Source organism: Pochonia chlamydosporia, chromosome 2, assembly GCF_001653235.2.
Source record: "Pochonia chlamydosporia 170 chromosome 2, whole genome shotgun sequence".
Classification (NCBI taxonomy): domain Eukaryota; kingdom Fungi; phylum Ascomycota; class Sordariomycetes; order Hypocreales; family Clavicipitaceae; genus Pochonia; species Pochonia chlamydosporia.
Genome location: NC_035791.1, coordinates 222,399 through 242,444, shown reverse-complemented (window position 1 = coordinate 242,444; position 20,046 = coordinate 222,399). Strand labels below are relative to the sequence as shown.

The 20,046-nt window shown below is 49.5% G+C and overlaps 8 protein-coding genes across 8 annotated transcripts; 4 read left to right on the top strand and 4 right to left on the bottom strand.

The window, feature by feature from the left end:
* Positions 1 to 79: 79 nt before the first annotated feature.
* On the top strand, positions 80 to 1,062 carry VFPPC_11938 (oxidoreductase,short chain dehydrogenase; the record flags this gene model as incomplete). The annotated part of the gene is made up of 3 exons (XM_018289973.1): positions 80 to 618; positions 675 to 721; positions 779 to 1,062. 3 exons carry the CDS (start codon positions 80 to 82, stop codon positions 1,060 to 1,062), a joined length of 870 nt encoding a protein of 289 aa, XP_018146144.1.
* Positions 1,063 to 1,540: 478 nt separating this feature from the next.
* On the top strand, positions 1,541 to 2,320 carry VFPPC_14981 (zn-dependent hydrolases of the beta-lactamase protein; the record flags this gene model as incomplete). Its single annotated transcript, XM_018292744.1, has 1 exon — positions 1,541 to 2,320. One exon carries the CDS (start codon positions 1,541 to 1,543, stop codon positions 2,318 to 2,320), a length of 780 nt encoding a protein of 259 aa, XP_018146143.1.
* Positions 2,321 to 4,973: 2,653 nt separating this feature from the next.
* On the top strand, positions 4,974 to 6,306 carry VFPPC_11937 (epoxide hydrolase; the record flags this gene model as incomplete). The annotated part of the gene is made up of 3 exons (XM_018289972.1): positions 4,974 to 5,298; positions 5,361 to 5,558; positions 5,618 to 6,306. 3 exons carry the CDS (start codon positions 4,974 to 4,976, stop codon positions 6,304 to 6,306), a joined length of 1,212 nt encoding a protein of 403 aa, XP_018146142.1.
* Positions 6,307 to 6,375: 69 nt separating this feature from the next.
* VFPPC_11936 (NAD binding NADP oxidoreductase coenzyme F420-dependent) lies at positions 6,376 to 7,215 on the bottom strand (the record flags this gene model as incomplete). Its single annotated transcript, XM_018289971.1, has 1 exon — positions 6,376 to 7,215. The coding sequence occupies one exon, from the start codon at positions 7,213 to 7,215 to the stop codon at positions 6,376 to 6,378; it is 840 nt and encodes a 279-aa protein (XP_018146141.1).
* Positions 7,216 to 8,513: 1,298 nt separating this feature from the next.
* VFPPC_11935 (mitochondrial-processing peptidase subunit alpha protein) lies at positions 8,514 to 10,096 on the bottom strand (the record flags this gene model as incomplete). Its single annotated transcript, XM_018289970.1, has 4 exons — positions 8,514 to 8,665; positions 8,736 to 9,333; positions 9,383 to 9,595; positions 9,773 to 10,096. The coding sequence occupies 4 exons, from the start codon at positions 10,094 to 10,096 to the stop codon at positions 8,514 to 8,516; spliced, it is 1,287 nt and encodes a 428-aa protein (XP_018146140.1).
* A 1,715-nt stretch (positions 10,097 to 11,811) lies between these two features.
* On the bottom strand, positions 11,812 to 13,362 carry VFPPC_11933 (calcineurin-like phosphoesterase domain-containing protein; the record flags this gene model as incomplete). The annotated part of the gene is made up of 3 exons (XM_018289969.1): positions 11,812 to 13,044; positions 13,115 to 13,222; positions 13,294 to 13,362. 3 exons carry the CDS (start codon positions 13,360 to 13,362, stop codon positions 11,812 to 11,814), a joined length of 1,410 nt encoding a protein of 469 aa, XP_018146139.1.
* A 1,745-nt stretch (positions 13,363 to 15,107) lies between these two features.
* Positions 15,108 to 16,577, top strand: VFPPC_11931 (amidase; the record flags this gene model as incomplete). Its single annotated transcript, XM_018289968.1, has 1 exon — positions 15,108 to 16,577. The coding sequence occupies one exon, from the start codon at positions 15,108 to 15,110 to the stop codon at positions 16,575 to 16,577; it is 1,470 nt and encodes a 489-aa protein (XP_018146138.1).
* Positions 16,578 to 16,985: 408 nt separating this feature from the next.
* On the bottom strand, positions 16,986 to 18,489 carry VFPPC_15456 (srpk protein; the record flags this gene model as incomplete). Its single annotated transcript, XM_018293209.1, has 8 exons — positions 16,986 to 17,294; positions 17,361 to 17,490; positions 17,542 to 17,607; positions 17,686 to 17,740; positions 17,803 to 17,939; positions 18,000 to 18,171; positions 18,239 to 18,266; positions 18,337 to 18,489. 8 exons carry the CDS (start codon positions 18,487 to 18,489, stop codon positions 16,986 to 16,988), a joined length of 1,050 nt encoding a protein of 349 aa, XP_018146137.1.
* Positions 18,490 to 20,046: the final 1,557 nt, after the last annotated feature.

Here is a 20,046-nt window from a genome sequence, read left to right as displayed (position 1 = left end):
CACATCAGACCAAACATCCATCAGTTATCTCCGCTACTACCGTGTCTCTTCAGACGAGCTACGCCAACGAGAAAAAAGAATGACCAACCAGACTTCACATGGCCCGACAGCCGGCCAGAAAACTGCGCTCGTCACAGGAGCAGGAATTGGCGGAATAGGAGGTTCACTCGCGACTGAGCTTCATCAAGCCGGCTATTTTGTTATTTGCGCTGTGCGGCGACCGTCCAGTATAGACGATCTCCTAAGACCTGGCATGGTGGCCATTGAGTTGGATGTCACATCAACGGAATCGATAATAACCGCCGTCAAGAACGTCTCATCCATCACCAACGAGAAGCTTGATGTTTTGATCAACAATGCAGGATCCGCTACTCATAGGCCCGCCTTGGATCTGGATGTTGATGGCGTTGTTGCATCAATGTTTGATGTCAACGTTCTTGGTGTTATGAGAATGGTCAAAGCTTGCTCCGACCTGTTGATAAATGCAAAAGGATGTATCGTTAATATTGGCAGCATCGCTCCAATTGTACCCTTGGTGTATTCCTCTGCTTATAACGCGAGCAAAGCTGCACTCCATGCCTATGGGGATTCTCTTCGGATGGAGCTCCAGCCTCTCGGGTACGCTATCTAACACTACCACTTGTCTTCATGCAACTACTAAATGAATTCGGTAGAGTTGATGTTATTACTGTCATCACTGGTGGGGTAAAGAGTAATATAAGTAAGTCGTAAATCAACAGGGTTCTGGAACGTATTTGACGACTAAATTTCCGCATAGTTCGGGAACAAAACCCATCCCTGCCGAAGGGCTCACGGTACCTTCCCGTTGAAAATTTCTGGCTACAGCGGGTTATGTTGTCTCAAAAGGGGGCAATGGATACAGACGACTACGCTCGCAACGTGGTCAGAATGATACAAAAGAAGAAACGGCCACTGTGGTTCTGGAGCGGAGGTTCAATTTCCATCGCGTGGTTCCTGTACTACTTTGTACCGCGGAGTGCCAGGCTGTTCATAATGGCTAGACGTTTTGGTCTTACGGCGCAGAAGCTAATCGCGCGGTAATTACAAGGCCACGGGCGACCAACTTCAGATCCGATGATGATGGAGCTATAGCAGCTAGCTACACTTGGCTCGCATGCGTCCGTATGTGTCAGTCTGTGATAAATGTTAATACGCGGTGAGCAAGGCTCGCAGCGCGTCAAGTTTGACAGTATTCCTGAGCGCTTCTTCATGTTTGCAGTCATCGTACAATTACTAGTAGACGGGATAGATATACAGTATCGTACATTGAAGGCACACTAATGCAGCCTCGATCAGCATAACCCGCCGAGTGAGAGAAGAGGTAGGAAAAGCGCCACATGTTCGGGTTTTGTGTCCCAATTAGGAAGACTTCAGAAGTCAAATTAATAATGCGCAAAGTTACATTATTGCCACACACGCCCATATTGAAGTATATAAAGTGTCGAAAATCCGCAAGTTGTGAAATCACATAGGCTACACGCTCAGCTCCTTTCAACCGACTATTTCTTGACAATTCACCATGGCTTCTTTACATATCACTTTTATTGGCACTGCTACTGCCATTCTGGATATTGATGGCATCAATTTCATCACTGATCCCTTCTTTTCTCCAGCCGGGACAGAGTGGGATCGTGGCGTCGTCATACTCAAAAACACATCCGTTCCTGCTTTGACCTTGGCAGATCTCCCCGTCATAGACGCCGTGATGCTCTCTCACGAAGATCACCCGGACAATTTGGATGAAATCGGCCGTCAATTGTTGGATGGACGTCGAGTATTCACCACTCGTGACGGTTCTGACAAACTCGCACCTCGTCCTGGTGTTCGTGGAATGTCTCCCTGGGAGACTTCTACATTCAGCATAGGTGGCGTACAGTTTGAAGTTACAGCTACTCCATGCCAGCATTTACCCGGAGGGGAATGCATCGGATTTGTTCTTTCCGGTCCAAATTTTGGGCAGACTGATGGAAAGCCAAATGGCATATACTTCTCTGGAGATACGGTGTACATTGAGGATCTTGCGGCTATCAAAACGAAGTACAACATCCGGGCTGCGTTGCTCAACCTTGGCGCGGCATCCGTCGCAGTGACTGACCCTCCACTGCAGATCACCATGGACGGCGCGCAAGCCGTTCACTTGATCAGAGATATAGACCCCGATGTGGTCATCCCAATGCATTGCGATGGCTGGGGCCATTTCTCGGAAGATAGCTCCAAGGCCGCCAAAGTTTTTGAAGCAGAGAATATCAAGGACAAGATTACCTGGCTAGAGCCCGGCAAAAGAACCAAGATTTTCTGATTCGATCGATTTAGATGCCGGCTAGGCTCGGCGAGCCGGAGGGCCACAACTTAGCCGACGTGTCGTCTTTGAAGTTTTGCTGCTCCTGGCTCTTGCACTGGGATATGCGAGGGAGGAGTTGTAGGACTGTCATGTCGGATTTAAGGAAGGTATTGAGATAAAAGTGCCCCCTGTGGTCAATATGTCGGATTGCACTGTCGCAAAGCGCTATGGAATTGGGATCTCCAGCTTGTTGGAAGTACTCGTATGCGACCTTGACTGGAAGGCTCAGGGACGTAGCGCCGTACAGTTTCAAATGCTCTTGTGTTAGATATGGTACACTATTCATAATGGAATATGACCTAGCTCTTATGACTTGTTCTTGTCCCAAAAGTTCATCCGCAAAATGTCTCGGCCAGCCAAGGTTAAAGCCCAGCCTTCGTACATATATCGCGCAAATGAGCCAGAATGCCCAGAAGTGAGTGAGACTATTGGCCACCGTAATATCAGGGTACCATATGTCTTTGGACGACACAGACTCAACATAATCAAAGGCATGTTGATGACGAAGTGTTGTCGAGTATGAATGACACCAGGAATTGAGCTGTCGTATGATATGCAGAAGTATGTCCATACATACTAGAACTTGACAAGATGTTGAGGTAGCTGAAATTCGATCAATTGTTTCCAGTGCCGCTGGTATGGAAGCCCCTACAGACATGAGACTCTGGAGAGGGTCTGGCGATACACTACGAAATGGAATGGTGCACCACTCCGGGGTTCCCAAGAAAAACGATTTGCGGTTGCATATGGATTGTATGATCTTTTCCACATATCAGCATGGGACTTCAGGAGCAGAGGTCTGCGGAAACTAACCAGAGAAGGCCGAGCTCCGACAAAAATCTTGTGGGCAATTCCAGAGATGTAATAATGTGGTCCCTTGGACTGCATGAGGTGCGAAAGTCCTGCCACATGAACACCAGAACTGTTGTTTGAAGGCAAAAGAATCTTTTTGGGGGACAATGATATGGGTCAGGTCAGGATTTGTAGGGGTGGGGAGTTCAATGTTATGTATCAACATACCTCTGATAGGAACAGAAACATGATGGCGGCCGAAAGTTCATTTGGGCCGTCCTTGTTGCAATTAGTTAAAGCGCGTTGCAGGGAATTGAGGGCAAAGCCATGAGCTCTTAATGCATCAACGGTAGGAGCCCCATCGGGTCTGTCGTAGGCCGTAATTGCTACTGCGAATGCTTTGATAGAAGATGAGAGCGCTCTCCCATGTGGTCCAGTGGTTGTAAGGTCAGGCACTGCTTCTATCCACGAGCCACATATTCTGGGGTAGGTTATGGGCCCTTTGGGTTGAACATTGACGGTGTTTTGTGCTGGTATAAAACTTTGAATCACCAAGGACAGGATGTCCTTCATTGGCCACGAAAGAGGCCGGTCAGGACTAGGAGTTGACAAAAATGTTTGTGGTCCTTTGGCCAGGCGTGATTGCTCAACCCGTCTCCTCGGTGACGCTTTCGCGGATGCAAGCTTCGTGTTCATGCTTGGGTTCGTAGTCGTTACCGGTTGCGCAAATATCAGGTCATACCGATAGCCACCACACTTCCGGCGGCTTTTTAGACACTGAGAACATGACGGGGTCTGTCCATCGCACTAAAAACATTTGAGCGCTCTGTCAGAGCGCAATATGCCGGGGGGTTGAAGGAGTAGCTACATACAGCAAGTTTGCGTGCTCTACATGTATGGCAGATGCTGCGCTGTCTGATCTTCATGCTCTATGCTCGAGCTTGTGCGATTCTTGTTGTTGAAGGGAGGGACTTTGACTGACAGCATTGCTGTCGCCTTGATGAAGGAAACCTTGAATACTGCATGGTACGCTTCACCGGCCTGATGTCGGCATGGAATGAAAGGACCAGACCAACCAGACCGTCGACTGCAAGTCCCCGGCAACATTTGACCCAGACTAGTCCTGTTTTGGCTACAAAACCCGCCAAGACATCAATTGATTGCAAAAGCCGCCGTGGCCCCTCGGGTTCTTCGGACTCAACTGGCTCAACTGCCGCATCAACAACCTCCTTCGACCCGACCGGACAGGGTTGAAGTCAACATTGAAGTCCACCTAGGTATCTACTAAAGACAGTTCCATGTCCTTCCTTGCATGCCTGTGGTAGAGCGCTGAGGCGCAGCAGCTAGTAACACCAAGCAGGTTGACAACCATTAGACCAGACACTCGACAAATGATCAAATCGCCAAACGGGGTATCCCAGCACGTGCATCTTCAAGCTTGTTTTGTCCTTTATTTGATGCTACTGGACACTTGCTGAAATTGCAACCCATTGTAGATTCATGGAGTCAGCCCAAAACATTGAAAGCAGAAAATGTCAATTCTTCTACGTACACGCGCATGTTACTTGATGACATTACATCCTCCTCGCATTTATTATTTCATGGTTGAACCTGACGGTTTCGCGAGTATTTCGGGCCGTTGAGATGTGCCGTTACTCCGACCAGACGCCTGTGCTCGTCGCGTCAATCCGCACGTTGCAATGTTCAACCTTCACGACATTATGACTGACCAGACTTCACTCATTCTAACCTCCATCTGGGTGGTGACGTGTGTGCACAGCGACGCCCTCGGAATCCGCACCATTCAAGAACCACAAGCATGTCTCCTGAGATTAAACCCTTCAAAATTGCGGTTCCAGACTCCGCGATTGCCGCACTGAAGGCAAGGTTGGCCAAAGCTGCTTATCCCGACCAGGTAGACTTCTCCGATGACTGGAATTACGGAGCGGCACGCAAAGACGTGAAGCGCCTGGCCAAATACTGGGAAGACAGATTTGACTGGAGAAAGCAAGAAGAAAAATTGAACAAATTGCCGCATTATATGACTGGTATTTCCGTTGACGGATTTGATGAGCTGGCCATTCACTTCATCCACCAACGAAGCTCCCAGCCAAATGCCATTCCGCTGTTATTTGTTCATGGATGTGAGTGCATTTTGGCATCCAAACGAGCTGTCAGAGACGTTTTCTGACTGATACGACTTTAGGGCCGGGAAGCTTTCTAGAAGTCACCAAGATCCTCCCCCTGCTTACAGAGCCTCGGCAGGGACAGGCCTTTCACGTCGTCGCGCCATCACTGCCCAATTTCGGATTCTCTCAACAAGTACGACAACGAGGATTTGCCGTTAAACAGTATGCCGAGTGCATGCATAAGGTAATGCTCCGTTTGGGCTATGACACCTATGGTACGAATTCTTCTGGAGTAGAATACGAGGAGGCTGGACCATTGCTTACTACTTCACAGTGACACAAGGTGGCGACTGGGGATTCTTCATCACTCGTCTCATCAGCTTGCACTACCCCAAGCACTGTCTGGCATCACATATCAATTTCCCATGCGTTAGGCCCCCTCCGAGGAAATCTTTGTGGTTTGGCATTCAGTACTTTCTCAAGCAATACTCCTCGGTGGAAAAACAAGGACTTGCCCGAACATTATGGTACTTCACCGAAGGCTCAGGTTACATGATACAGCAGAACACAAGGCCATCAACGCTTGGGTTGTGCCTTGCTGACTCGCCTGTGGCCCTGCTGGGTTGGATATATGAAAAGCTTCACGATTGGACCGACAGCTACGCGTGGACTGAGGACGAGATTTTGACCTGGGTTTCCGTCTATCAATTCTCTACCGCAGGGCCAGCAGCAAGCCTCCGCATCTACTTCGAGGCATATCACTCACTCGAGATGTCCTTTAGAGGTGTGCGGTACATACCATCAGTCCCGTTAGGGATATCCTATTTCCCAAAGGACTTGTTTGCGGTCCCAAGGTCGTGGGGTAAATGTTTAGGTCCCGTAGTATACGAAGCAAGCCACACCCACGGCGGTCATTTTGCGGCATACGAAGAGCCCGAGCTCTTTGCGGCAGATTTGCAGTCCATGTTTGGGGAAGGCGGCGGTGCTCATTTTGTTGTAGAGGCCATGACGGAGAACTTGTAGTCTTCTTTTTCTTGCATCTAGTGAATATATCAATCATGTGGGCTTGTCTGGTCGAGATTTGGCTGGCTGCTAGCGCTGTTCCTTTGCAGACAGCTCGCATAATATCCTGAATACTGAAATCATGTCATCCTCGGCCATCCCAAGATCATTTGCCTGGCTGTACAGCTCACCACACAGCTGAACCAGTGGCGACTGTGTGTTTGCCTCTTTGGCCGCTGCCTGAATGAGTTTTGTGCTGTTGTAACAGTCCTTGATTGCCGCCTGTGCCGACCAGTCTTGGGCCAAAATCTTGTCCATCTTCAATTTGGAATATGCAGATGCCAGCGGGCCAGCCGCTAATACTTGGGAGAATGCATCCAAGTCAAGGCCCTGGGCTTGAGCCAGACTCACAGATTCTGCAAGTCCTACCGTCATTGTAACCAAATACGCGTTGATGGCATACTTCATCCTCAAACCCGAACCAATTGGGCCGCAGTAGATTGCAGCACTCGTAAGCGGCTCTACGAAACGCCTAGCTCGCTCACAAATAGCTCGGTCACCCGCCATCATTCCAACCAGCTTGCCTTGTTCAGCCGGTACCTTGCTTCCACTTACGGGCATTTCCATGAAACTTCCTCCAGCTGCAGTGATTTGTCTGGAGAGCGCTTCACTGTACTCTACAGATACCGAGCTCGTGTTGATAATCGTCTTGTCCTTGAGTGCCTTTCTGAAGCTCTCGTCAAATACGGATTGTATGGCAGCTCCATCAAATAGCATAGTAAAGATGAGGTCAGACTGTTCAGCAACTCTGGCTGGAGTTTCACCAACAACCGCTCCGGCTGCTACCAATGCCGGATATTTCGAAGCGCTTCGATTCCAAACTGTTGTTGGGTAATATTTGGAGAGATTCATGGCCATGGGCGTGCCCATTCTGCCCAGACCAAGAAACCCGATCCTCATAGCTAGTTGTCGGAGAAACGTGGACTTCTTGCTACACTTCTTGTTTCAGGGATCAAGTAAGACTTAGGCAAGAAACCATATGCCACTATAGTGCCGTCGAAGCAAGAAACTGTTAGCAGTCCGTCCTTATATGCGTATATGGTTGACGAGAGGAAAAGCTGGCTTCTTTCGGTTTAAGAACCTGGAAACGCCGAACATGGACCGCCCCACTAGACTCCGGCTGTTGGACAACATCTGGAAGGGCGCAGATTGGCAACAACTTTAAACACGAGACCATCTAGCAGCCACGGCTCTCCAGACGGCAATTAAGTAATTAGTAATGGGAGAATGAGTTGCAAAGACTTCCACCGTGTTTTTTTTTTTTTTTTTTTTTTTTTTTTTTTGGCATTTGCCCATCGTTAGCCCTCATCCAGCCGACGCCATCCAACAACATGGGGCGGTTGGCCTGGCGGAAAGTGTCCTGACTAGGTTGCCAACTGAAGATTGTCCAGTGCATTATGTCTTGGCAATCGCAGAAAATCGACGCAATGTCGATAAGCCTCTATGTAAAGATACTTAAGTGCTTTACTGTGCTGTATATGTTGCAGAGAAACAACTATCGAGGCACTTTGCAATATGTGCTATAACGTTCGACTGCAGGTCAGCCCAAACGACTTTGCTCAGACCCTGCGCTTTGCTTCCAAAATTTACAACCAGAGAAACTGACATGTATGACGGCACTCTTCCGGATTTTCGTTCGATGGCAACATGATTCACATTCAACAATCTCGTCTAAAACGTCTCATCGTATGAGAGACTGGCAAACAAGTAGTCGCAGCGCGCCATCCATGGAGGCCGTAAGTCCATTTGGTTTGAGAGTCGTTGCCCACCTTGGCGAATACATGTAGTCCCACGGCCCAGCCGGCCCATCAAAAGATTCGGATTGACCACCGACTAGTCAGCCCTACTGAGCTGGAGTCTGGTGTTGTGGATGTCGAAGTCGACCAAGATACCAGACAGTACTTGACATGTGCAACAATACACACAGTGGCCAGACCCGTGCATTGCCATTCAGGTCCTCAATAACATACCAACAAAACAGCACGACAAACTTGACGTATGTGTATTCCAAGATGAATGCTTCCGGTAGGAACACTATGGATCTAACTATTATACAAATATATCCAAAATGCATCGATTGTGTGATTCAACAATGTAAACTCCAAGAAACTCCGCGCCTCCGTGTAGACATGTAGTGTATGATCAGGTACTGCTGCCAAACATTGCAGCTATGGGGACCAGAGCATAGGGCCCGTGCAGACATTCTCCTTAGCATAGGAGCGATAACGATCTAATATATCGGTAGTGCTCAGGCCTCCATTTCTTGACTGCGGCCCAAAGCTATAATGGGCGATAACACCACGGCCATCGGCAACGGCACCTAGGGAGGAAGGTTAGCGTTTGGGTTCCAATAATGGAAAAGCAGCATGATGCAGCGCTCTTAGACTTACTCCTGCCGAGTTTTCGGGGCATGGTCACGGAGAAATGCTCTTCGTCATCCCTGTTGATGGGTTTGGCGGCATTGATATCGTGGCCCATCATGGCGATGAATTGAATACCCATTCGCAGCCGCTGAAAATCCCAAATATTGAACTTGTATCGCCACAACTCTCGGGCCTCCAAGTTCTCAAAGAAACTATAATGTTCTTGTGCGGCGACTTGCCAGCGCTGAAGACCGGTACCAAACGCGTCATACTGCGTCTCCATGATGGGCGTCTTTTCCAGAACATGGTCTGACTTGCCGCGCACAGGGAGCCACCGATGTTTCTTGTTGTCAGGCGAGTTCCAGTAGCTGGCGTTGACATCACTCGGGCCGTCCCAAGAGGGCAACACAGTTGCTCTCCAGTCGACTTGGTGCCCAGGTTCAGGCGCGGGGTATTCTTTGTTTGTTTCGGGTAGATAGGGTCGAACAGCTCCGAGATTCCAGTGAATCCAGCTGATCATGGGCTGATTGACGACGTTGGCAGACACGACGTAGAAGTCTGGCCGGGTGAGCTTGGTGCAAACAATGGATCGGATAGCGTTTTCTTCGATAAAGACCTTATCCTGCTGGTGAGAAGTTGTGAAGTTTGCAGGCCATGGTAGAGGGAATACTTACAACGTCATCGTCTATCTTGATGTACATGTTATCGTTGTCGATCAGGTTGTAGGAGCTAGCAAAGTCATGCGCATTGGCATCGTCTATTATTTGTCTCGAGTATCCCGGTTCGCTTTCGAGCAGCCTGTCCAACAGGGCCAAATCCTCCACATTGCTGGTTCGCTGTAGCCAGATAACTTCGTCCAAAAGACCGCCATTCGTCGCGAGGTTGCGCTAGGGGGAGACGATGTCAGCAAGAGAGTCATTGTTACAATTGTGCTGTGAAAAAAGATAAGACAACGGCGGGTTTTGAATGCGCCCGCGATGCACGATCGCAACGTCATTCTGGATGCAGGACAACGACTGGCGGAATGAGCGGGATTTTTTAATACCCTGACGAGCCATTCATACCTTCAGATAGCAGTCGAGAATAGAAACAGTAGCGCGTCGACCGAAAAACACCAGTCCAATGATTTTTGGGGCCGTCACAAGTTGGTGCTCCTTTGCCTGCGACGTGGTCCTATTTCCAAACGACTTTGACTGGCCTTCCCCAAAACCGCTTGGACATCGAATCTCTTTGTGCGGGACGATTGGCACTGTTGAATGGCCAGAATGAACGATTGGTAGAAACTTCTCGACGTTGGGGAGCAGGTGACTTTGCCAGACATAGACGATGAGGGTGACGAAGACGACAATGCCCGCCACGGCGAGGCGTTTCCCCAATGCGGGCGCCATTGTGTCAAAGATGCAACTGTCAAGACATGGAGATGACGGCGTGAAGAGGTTGAGATGCCAAACAAGGATATTATCACGGCGCAAACACCCTGGGGGCGAGGAGAGAGGCAGAGGGAGTTTGGAACAGTCAAGATTAGACGAGGACTGTGACTGGTCTCTGCTGGTCAATGGTCAGCCTTCAATGGTTCAAGCTGGCTGTGACAGGCCGCCAGTCAACAGTCGTGCTGACCAGACCTGGCTGGGACATCTGGGCCTTCAATACCCCGTGCAGCCCAGTCAGTGCCTCTTCATCCGATGCCACCGCACCAGACCGTTGACAGGCAGTGCAGACAACCCAGTTAAGTGTCATTCAATGTTCAATGTTGAGCCATAATAACAGCCTTATGGCCGCCCCCGATGGTGCCGGTGCCCACGCGGGCTTCCATGTTCGCACTTCGCACTGCACCCTGAATGGGTCAACAAGTCAAGTCTACTTAGTAGTTTGGGCGAATGGCGAAAGCCAAATTTCTTCCCAACTTTGAGCATCTGGGCTGGCCACCCCGGTCTGGTCTCGCTGTTGGCGCAAGGGTGATCAACTGGTGGCATTGCCAGACCCGCATCAAGCCCATGCACTGGCCCCCATGCACTAAGCCCCATGCCCTATAGAAGGACCAGATTGGCCCACGCGCTCTGGCCATGGTGCCTGGACCGCACAGGACCCTTTCAGGCTTGTCCTTTCTTGGAATGGGCATTTTGCCTGGCAGTAATACGGGACACGCCGCATCAGGGACGGATCCGGAAGTTGCCCGCAGGCTCTGGCTGCCATTGGTCCGGTTCAATTTTTGGCCACAAGTTGCCTGTTGTCAGCTAGCATGCGACAATGTTCAATGGTGAGTCCTGGTCTGGTCTGATTTGGTCTGGTGCAATGCCCACCAGGCTTCCTTTGATACAGCACTGCAATGGTACGCCATAATCAATGCTGTAACGACACGAACTTTACGACGGGAAAAAGCCCACTCGTGTCCACCAGACCAGACATCTTGAAACCCTAGGGCAGAGCCAATTGACAACATGCCAGCTCTTGTCCGCACCAGCTTCGCTCTCTGGCACAACATGGACACCAGAGGTACTTGTACGTCTCGCTCCTCAGGCTACAGCCAAGTGTTTTGATATCACACATAATAACACAAACCCCGTGGCAAGGGAGAACCACTGTTCAGGCGTCCGTCCCCATAGTTTACAATCCAAGGCAAGCTATTCCGCATGTCGCGTTTGCATTTCCCGTTTCCTGTTTCCCACCGTGCCGACATGTGAATCTTCGTTGGCTTTATGAGTGCCGTTGCCGCTTAAAGTCTCCAGAATAGACTGCTTACTGTTTTGTAGGCGTCGACGGAAGCGATTCTAGTAATAACTGCACAGGAGTGGGTGAGTGGGTGGTCGTGGTGGTCGTGGTGGTCGTGGTGGTCGTGTGATACTGTCGTAAAACACAATCAGATGGGTAACTACCCTGAACTCATAACAAGTCAAGTGTTCGTCAAACGACCCCCTGATGAACAACACCTGAGGATTCTAACCATGACGGAGAGTAAGCAAGTGGCATGTTTTCTTTATCGTGCCTACTAAATGGGCGTTCGTTCAATGTAAACATGGTGTGTAATGTAATCAGTATCGTCGTTCGTCGTTTGTCATCATCCAAAGGCATACGCAGCACCAGCAACGACCTCCACACCACCGGCCTACTCTTCCCCAAACACGATAAAGTCGTCTCCAGCACAATTGCCATCAACGTCCGGATCCTGAGTTTCCAATGTGAATACATTTGGAATTTGTAATAGCTCTGCAAACTGAGCAGTTTGACAGTTGGAATATTCATTCGGTTGGTCGTGCGCGCTGAGTTCCGTCTCATCGAATACTGGAGCGTGAATCATGAAATTTTCGGGAATTTGGAGAAGTCCCCTTTTGGTTATGTTCTCTTGCACCCACTTCCTGTGCTCTGAGATTGCTTTTTGGGATGGAAATCGTGCTCTGGAGGGAGGCACTACGAGTGTTTCGCGGTCTTGCAATTGAAGAGTTCCTGTGCAGGCCCGAGTTATGGCTAGCCACTCCTCATCATAACACAACTTATATGGACGGCTAAAGTGGCTGGGATCGTCAGACACACCAGAATCATCTCTTGAAAGGCTCAGGTCCATGAGTTCAAGGAAGCCTCTTGCATCGCCCTTGTACTTGTCCAGAGCCAAGAACGACCCATTTGACCGTTGACTCGCTGGTTTCGACGTTGTCTTGAAGTATCGTTTATCAGTTTTGAGGACCGGAAGCACGGACTTTATCTCTTGTGTTATTTTTAGCTTCCGCACTGAATTCTCGAATTTATCTGAGGCATAGCTGATGTTGGCAGGGAACCTGCAGTGCATGTGCCCCGAAAACCAGTGTAGCGGTCTCAGGTGATTCATAACCTCTGTGGCGGCATAACTGCCTAGCCGATCCCTCTTTGCGCTATCAAGAAAATGAGGTTTTCGAGAATACAGTGACTTATAGTCACCAAAGAGTTCGACCCAGGCTGGCCAGTCGTGACTTAGTCCAATGTCAACTTCTTCCCGAATTTGGAGTAACTTGTCGATGTCGTATCGCCGAACGTGATAAATCGACTTGATGTCATGCGAGCTATACGGTAATCGCTCATGATGTTCCTTGTTGTAGTCATTCTTGTCGTATATGCCTGACATGCCCGCAATTCGCCAGGGGCCGTATCTGATGACGCTGGCGGCACCGAGGTAGTAGATTTTTGGTGCCAACCAACCGCCATGATACAGCTCAAAGAGGTAATTGGAAGCTTCATGGTTGCCGCCTACAACGACGGTTAAAACGGGAGCCACGGCCTCGCCACTGTAATACTTGTGAAAGTCTCCTAGTTGGCGGTACTTTTTCGGGACAGACATGCAGTTTAGGTCACGACTGTTTCGAACGGCCTAGCGGCAAGAGTCTGGTTAGTACGTTCAATGTTTCGTTGCGGCTGGCCGAATTGCTCTCTTGCTCTACCTGGAAATCTCCGCAGATGAGAACGAGGTCCAAATCCGAAAGCGTCCATCCCCTCTGATCACATTGCCTCTTCGCTGTGGCGTAAATTATGTCAAGCTGACCGTGGGCCTATCGTGCAAGGACAAAAATGCCATTAGTATCATGATTCAGTGTGTGATTGTCGCTACGCATTCACTTACACAACCAACAACAGCAACGCGCAGTTGGTGGGCGGCCTTCTGGTTGCCGAACGGTTCCGTCTGGGGCATTTCGCGAATTTGTGCTGTGTTGCACATTTCCCAAGCTTCTGCTTGCCTTTTACGTCCGATATTTTTAGTCCCAAATAGTAGAAGAACAGGAATCGTGTGAATAGCAGCTGAGAAAGAATTCCGTTATCAGTTACTGGTTGGAGCACTATATGGCTTGGAACACATCGTCAGATGTGGCGTAATGACTCATCTAGTGAGGCTGATTCACCAACCGAATGCTGTGCAGTGGGCAGTTGTTGATGGCCATTCCGTCGCATGTTCTGGCAAAAAACATAGATTTAACATTCTGGCATTCTAGGACACTGGTAATGTTGAATTTGTGGGCTTTGTAGAGGTGTGAGTGCTGGGCAATCATCTACGGAGTTGTAGTCCCGCAATGTATCTGCTCAACCGCCAGCGAGAGATACGTGGGATATCACACACATAAATTTAACAGCCATGATTGAGTTACCCGAGGTGTTGTCTCCACGGGATTCGCTGCTTCGCATATATAAATGACTAGTTTGAGTGTCAACGTTTGCGCTTACCGGCCTTGTGCGACAATACCAAAGTTATCCCCCTAGCTCTACAGCATTGTAGTAACTCGGGTTGGCGTGTGTGGTTGGCACGGTTGCCAGCGCCGTGAGGGACGCATATGACACAAAACTGTGAACCGGTCCCCTTGGGTGAAAGAGGTCATCTATAAACCGTACAATTTGAAACCGTTGTATATGTTTCTCATACTTGCCATTTAGTTAACTATCAAATTGTTTGGGGAGATATAAGTAGTAGTCATCGATGAGTATGTCTTCTTTGACTCTTGAGGAGTGGTGGCAACCCCTCTTGATGCAAATAACTGACTGGACCAGACATGACATTCACCGACCTGATGAGGACTTGGAAAAAGGACCAACTGAGGGGTTCTGCCGTGGCTGAGGGGTGCTCCACTTGCGGTACCTAAGCTCTCGTTGAAAGGGTCAAGGCTGTTCTGGTCTGGTGGTCTCCTCATTCTATATAAAATTGACCGTAGAAATGAATATATAATATATTGTACCATCGTATGTAAGCCAATACGAAGTGCTTCAGATGCCATTGGAGAATTAAAACTTGGAGGTGACTGTCATAGCGTGCGGGCAGCCTGTCTGATGACTTGTGGTTCATAACGTACATGGAAGGACTCAACTACAAAAGTAGGTTCCAGGCTGCTCAATGTTCACCTTCAGCACATGCGGGCTTTTGCTATAAAGGACATCTGGAGCTTGTCTTGCCTTTACCGCCGCGTGTATCCGTGCTACAAGATGTTCAAGAAACCCTCCCCAGCTTGGCAAGATTTCATTTACAACGAAGGACAATGAGAAACTTGGTTGACCATGTTAGGCCCGCGGATTTGGATTTGGTGCGGGTAGCCAATGCAGACCGGAGACTGATCTGGTCTGGTCTGGTCGGGTCATGGACCATATGCAGGCGGTTCCGCTGCAGTTCGCCAAGTAGGCCTGCTTTTCTCGTCACCCCTGCCTTTTACACATTTTAGCTCATCTGAATAAAGTATCTTCACAGAAGATCAATCTAATTCGGGCTGCCATATGACCTGTTTTCGTTTTATTAATCCGTTAAATTGGCCTATCTGTAATGGCGGTGAAATTGACACAACCTCCCATTGCCAACACCAAGACCTGCCAGTGATCTGAGCTGCAACTGTACGTCTGAGCCTCGTCTCCTCCGCAGCACAATATACCGCCTATGATACTAGGAATATCTCGTGCACCATGAGCCCAGTAACTTCGAATTCCTTCAAGGAGGACTTCTCCAACTGGTCTGCAGATGATACGATACTTGCTCTACGAAACAAGCGCTTGACGGTGCGCGAGTACATCTCGGGTGTCCTCCGGAATGCAGAGCGGGGAAAGCCTTTGAATGCATTCATCAACCTGCTGTCCGACCAGGCATTGATTGCAGCAGACAAACTGGACCATGCAATTGCTCGAGGCGAGCCGTTGCCTCCTTTGGCTGGCCTGGCCATTGTTGCGAAGGACAACATCAACATCGCTGGCGTCCCGACCACAGCCGGCACAAATGCCCTTCGCAATGCCACGCCAAGCACGACAGCCCTAAGCTTGAAGAAACTGATGGTTGCTGGTGCTATCGTCGTTGGGAAAACCAATATGCACGAACTAGCATTTGGTATCACAAGCACCAATTTGTCGCCCTTTGCTGGCCCAGTGCACAACCCTTATGCCGTCAACATGATCCCTGGTGGTTCGTCGGGTGGAACGGCTGTGGCTGTCTCTTCCCGAGTTGTGACCTGTGGATTGGGCACAGATACTGGAGGTTCTACACGCATCCCAGCTGCTTTGACTGGAATTGCAGGCTTCCGACCCTCTGTAGGTAACGGAGGTGGTCAGCGACGATATCACGACGACCACGAGGTCGTCCCAATCAGCCACACCAGAGACACCGTTGGAACGCTGGGTCGCAGCGTTTCTGAAATTGCCTTACTTGACTCGATTATTACTGAACGACCACGAGCACAACCTGCCAAGCTCCACGGCGTCCGCCTCGGCATCCCTCCCGTGTTGTGGGCTGGGCTAGACAAGGACCTTGAAAGGATAGTTACTAAAGCACAGGACACTCTTCAAAAAGCGGGTGTTGTACTGGTCAAAGATGATATGCCGAATTTGCTTGAATTGGATAGCACTATAGGCCTTCCCATTGCATTGCACGAGCCCCTTGCCGACATTCCTGCCTATCTACAAGCCTCGGGTATCAAGGACACCAGCCTCCAAGATATTGTTAATGGAATTTCGAGTCCGGACGTTAAGACTATTTTCGCATCAGTAATGAATGACACCTTTGGAGGCGTATATGACGAGGTCATGACCGTTCGACGCCCAGCTCTTCAGAAGCTATATGCGGACTATTTCCAAGCGCACAAGGTTGACGCAATCATATTCCCAACCACAATCCTCCCCGCCACTCCGATAGACACCATACATGGTTCCGGGAACGTTTCTATCAATGGAGGGCCGCCAATCGACACCTTCACCGCCTACACCAGAAACGCCGGCCCCGGGAGTGACGCTGGCATACCGGGCTTGAGCATACCTGTGGGAATGACGCCTGTAGGTTTACCGGTTGGTATCGAGCTTGATGGGCCTCTTGGAGGTGACGAAAGAATCCTCAGCTTGGGTCTGGCCCTGGAGAAAGTTTTTGGCCGCCTGCCTCCCCCAAAGCCTTAGTGCCAGCTTGAGATTTCCGGCTTTGTGCACTGTCTGCTCTCTCGCCCGACCATGGCCGTGATATAATCCTAAGCTGGGCCGGCTTTGCTGCCTTTCACAAGCGGCTCTTAATAAGAGGTGGCTTCAGGTGCATTGGCAACATCCTGGCGTTCAACACTGGGCGTTACAAGCTTTGACGGTAATCTTTGGTTGTGCCTGCGGTGAGAACAAGGCAAACTAGCGCACATAGATCGCGATGGCCGTAGGTGAGGCGCCGTAGCTCCGCTCAGTTTTCAAATTGCGAAATAAAAGGTGGCGGTCCTTAGCCCATACCGAACGTCCATAGCTCCTCGATTTTCATTTTAAAAAGGGGGAAATCAAATACAGGCGAACCCGCAGTTACCAAAACCGTTTCATACCATTACCGCCTCAAACCTTTGAAGACGCAGCTTGATTCGATGCGGTCGTGTTGTTGCTGCCATCGTGCAATTGATCCTCCATGATGTATTCTTCGCTGTCGTTGATCGTTGTCCAGCCTGGGGGGTTGTGCTTCATGCCATCTCGCTTGAGTCTGTCGAGTCGGTAGCTTTGCCGACCGATGGTCACGATGGAGATTCCCCTGTTTTGCCCATCGCTCCTTGACCGATCCTTGGATGAGACGCTTTGGGCGATGAAGGTGCATTTCTTGATAATCCATGGGCCGAGGACTGGTGCATTTACGGATATAATGCCAACGAACTGCATCCAAAAAATGTCAGTAAAGTTGTAAAGTATATAGCGGTTCCGTTGGCTGCTAGATCTCACTGTTTCCCGAATTGCCCAGATGGTGGAAACGTCAACCTCACTTGCATCCTTGATGGACAAGATGCATCTCAGAAGGCTTGCAACAATTACGAAAATACCGGTCGTGAGCCACAGCCCATATACGCATTTCCTGGTCACTGTTAGCCCCATGCCCACTGCCACCACGGAAGGGATGTTATACTTGGACCATGGTAGCTGCACAACCCATAACAGTGGAAGTGGAATGTAGAGGATAAGAAGATCGGTGCTAAAAGAATTTGGCAAGTAACTTGTTAGTCATGCCTGAAAACATTTTTTAAGATAAAGTCTAGTTGTGCTAACTTACGAGACGTTGGTGATTACCAATGTGAGGAATATTTGATTTGGGCTGCTGCAGTTATCTGAATTGGCTTGTAAGCTACGCCGGTTGCCACTAAATCATGTTGAAGGAGCTTGTTGTTACCTCCGGGATAAGGGTAGATTTGCCAATTCTTGTGAAATGGTAGGCACCGTAACAAAACTACCCCAATTGTTGCAATGTATGAACAAACGCAGGCTATCGCAGCCACAGTTACGAGCCGTCTCTGTCGGGTGTCCAATCTAAACGTCGAACAGTTAGAAGCCTGTGCGAACAACTGGAACGGAGGCTAGGCAACGCACGTAAGCCTGCGGTAAAAGAACAACATGCATGCTTTGAGGCACCAGATGAGGGTGATGTAGAGACACCACCCGGCGATGTCTGCCTTGGCACCCTTTACGATGCGATGTTTTTCCTCGTCCGTGAGCGTGAGTGCAATGCTGTCGGTCATGCCAACAATGGAACCCCATTGACCTGAAGGCGAGTTAAGTTAGACCACCGGGCTGATTAAATTTGCAGCTGACACTTTCGGCTTGTTTACCTATCATTTCCAGCATGGCTGTTTCTCCCTAAGTAAAGACATTACTGTCAGCCATGTCACTCTGGAGCTGTGACCTGTGCAAACATATAGTATCATACCGTTAAAAAGAAAACAGCTGCTATGGCAAAGAAGTCGTCACCGTGCCAGTTCCAACCCACGACGTGTATCCGGTAAGCAATTCGGCCGAGGAGGATGAGCATGCCGATGGCATACTCCGTCCAGGCTTCCACCTGGAATGGCGTAGCGGCCATACTTCAAGCTACTTGCGCCTAGCAGCGGCGCCAAACCGTCGAAGGATAAACGCACTGGACATCGGAGGAAGGATTTGCAGGAAGCTCAGGATCTGAACATTGAACATGCAAGCAATTTTCTTGGGGCGGATGCCGCCGTTTAATATGAGACGGCCGCGACTTGATCGGCAAGGGAGCCTATCTTCATATGGTGTAGCCACTGTAAACACCCAGGCAGGTCCATGTCTGGTCTCTTCTGGTGCACTCGGTAAGCTGGTAGTCGTGCATGTGGGCATCCAGGTCTCAACTCCCAACTACCGTGCGCTCGCATTAGCGTTCTCTAGATACCAACCACAGGCCAACGTTGGCGCCACCTCCCCCGCAGGTCTCAGAAGAAGCATGTCAACATATGGACAAATTACGGCTCGATGTTTACGCTCGATGTCTGTCATTTTGTCTTGCTTGGAAAAATGACAGCCGCTTGCTGGGAACTTGCCGAAGCACCCCTGGGTACCAAAGAAGTCAAGAGAGTCCGCTGATTTACGCCAACACGCACCTTGAAGATTGTGGCTCGTGTTATTGCCATAATTTTGCTGGGATGATTATCTCGATCTGATCAAAAAGGTTGTCGCCAGCACGGACTTGCATCATCAAATCATATTCTGCCCCAAGCCGGCGGATCCGTTAGTGGCACACGGGGGCTGGCTACAAGGCTTTGCCAGATGGAATGTAGCCTGGTGAATGTTGGACTGAGCTGGGGAATAGTAGATTGGAGGTCGAGGCATGGTCTTTTCTATTGCCTGGGGTTATCTTGTTGGCTTCTTTAAAACAGGGCTTGATGTGGTTCATGGGTAATCGCCCTGTGATTGAATGGAGGACGTATTTGCCATTATTTTCTTTCTTCTGTGCTCGTGCTTGACCCAAGCAACTGGATGGTCAACGTCTAAATCTCCTGCCGTAGCTCGGGCAGGATGTCCGTCGGCTTCCGTACCCCGTAGTTAACTTCCAACGTGACCCTCGCCCTCCCGCTTCATATCGATATGCGGATACGACACAAAAGGACATGATCTGCATGTTGATCTCCTTTTATCCGTCATTTACTGACCAAAAAAGGGGCGGTCCACCCAGTTAATCCTGTGCAGTCCCTGCTTTGAGTCCGTCAAAGCGTTCGGAACCGCCTGGTAGATTGCACTGCCCCAAATTCAGCCTATAAATGCGTGTCTTGAAACCCTCTAGGGTGCGGAGTAAATGGTTTGTTGTTCATATTTCTAATAAAGTGTTATCGAATATCAGCCACTCTTATTTTGACACCCCAATTTAAAGCAGAAGGTGAGGCAGATATACAGGCTTAATAAAATCCAGATGTGACACTACATCAACGGCATGCCCGGACTACGGCCTGGTTTCTCGACAGGCATGACCCAGCGGGTTTCACCTACACGACGACTCTCCCAACAATAAAGAGAGCATCATAGTGTCGAATGGCGGAGTGAAAGACTTATGCATTAAGCAAGTGACATCATGGGGATTACGAAGTGCATTTTGGGCATACTTGGTTCTACCTTCTGTAATAACTCG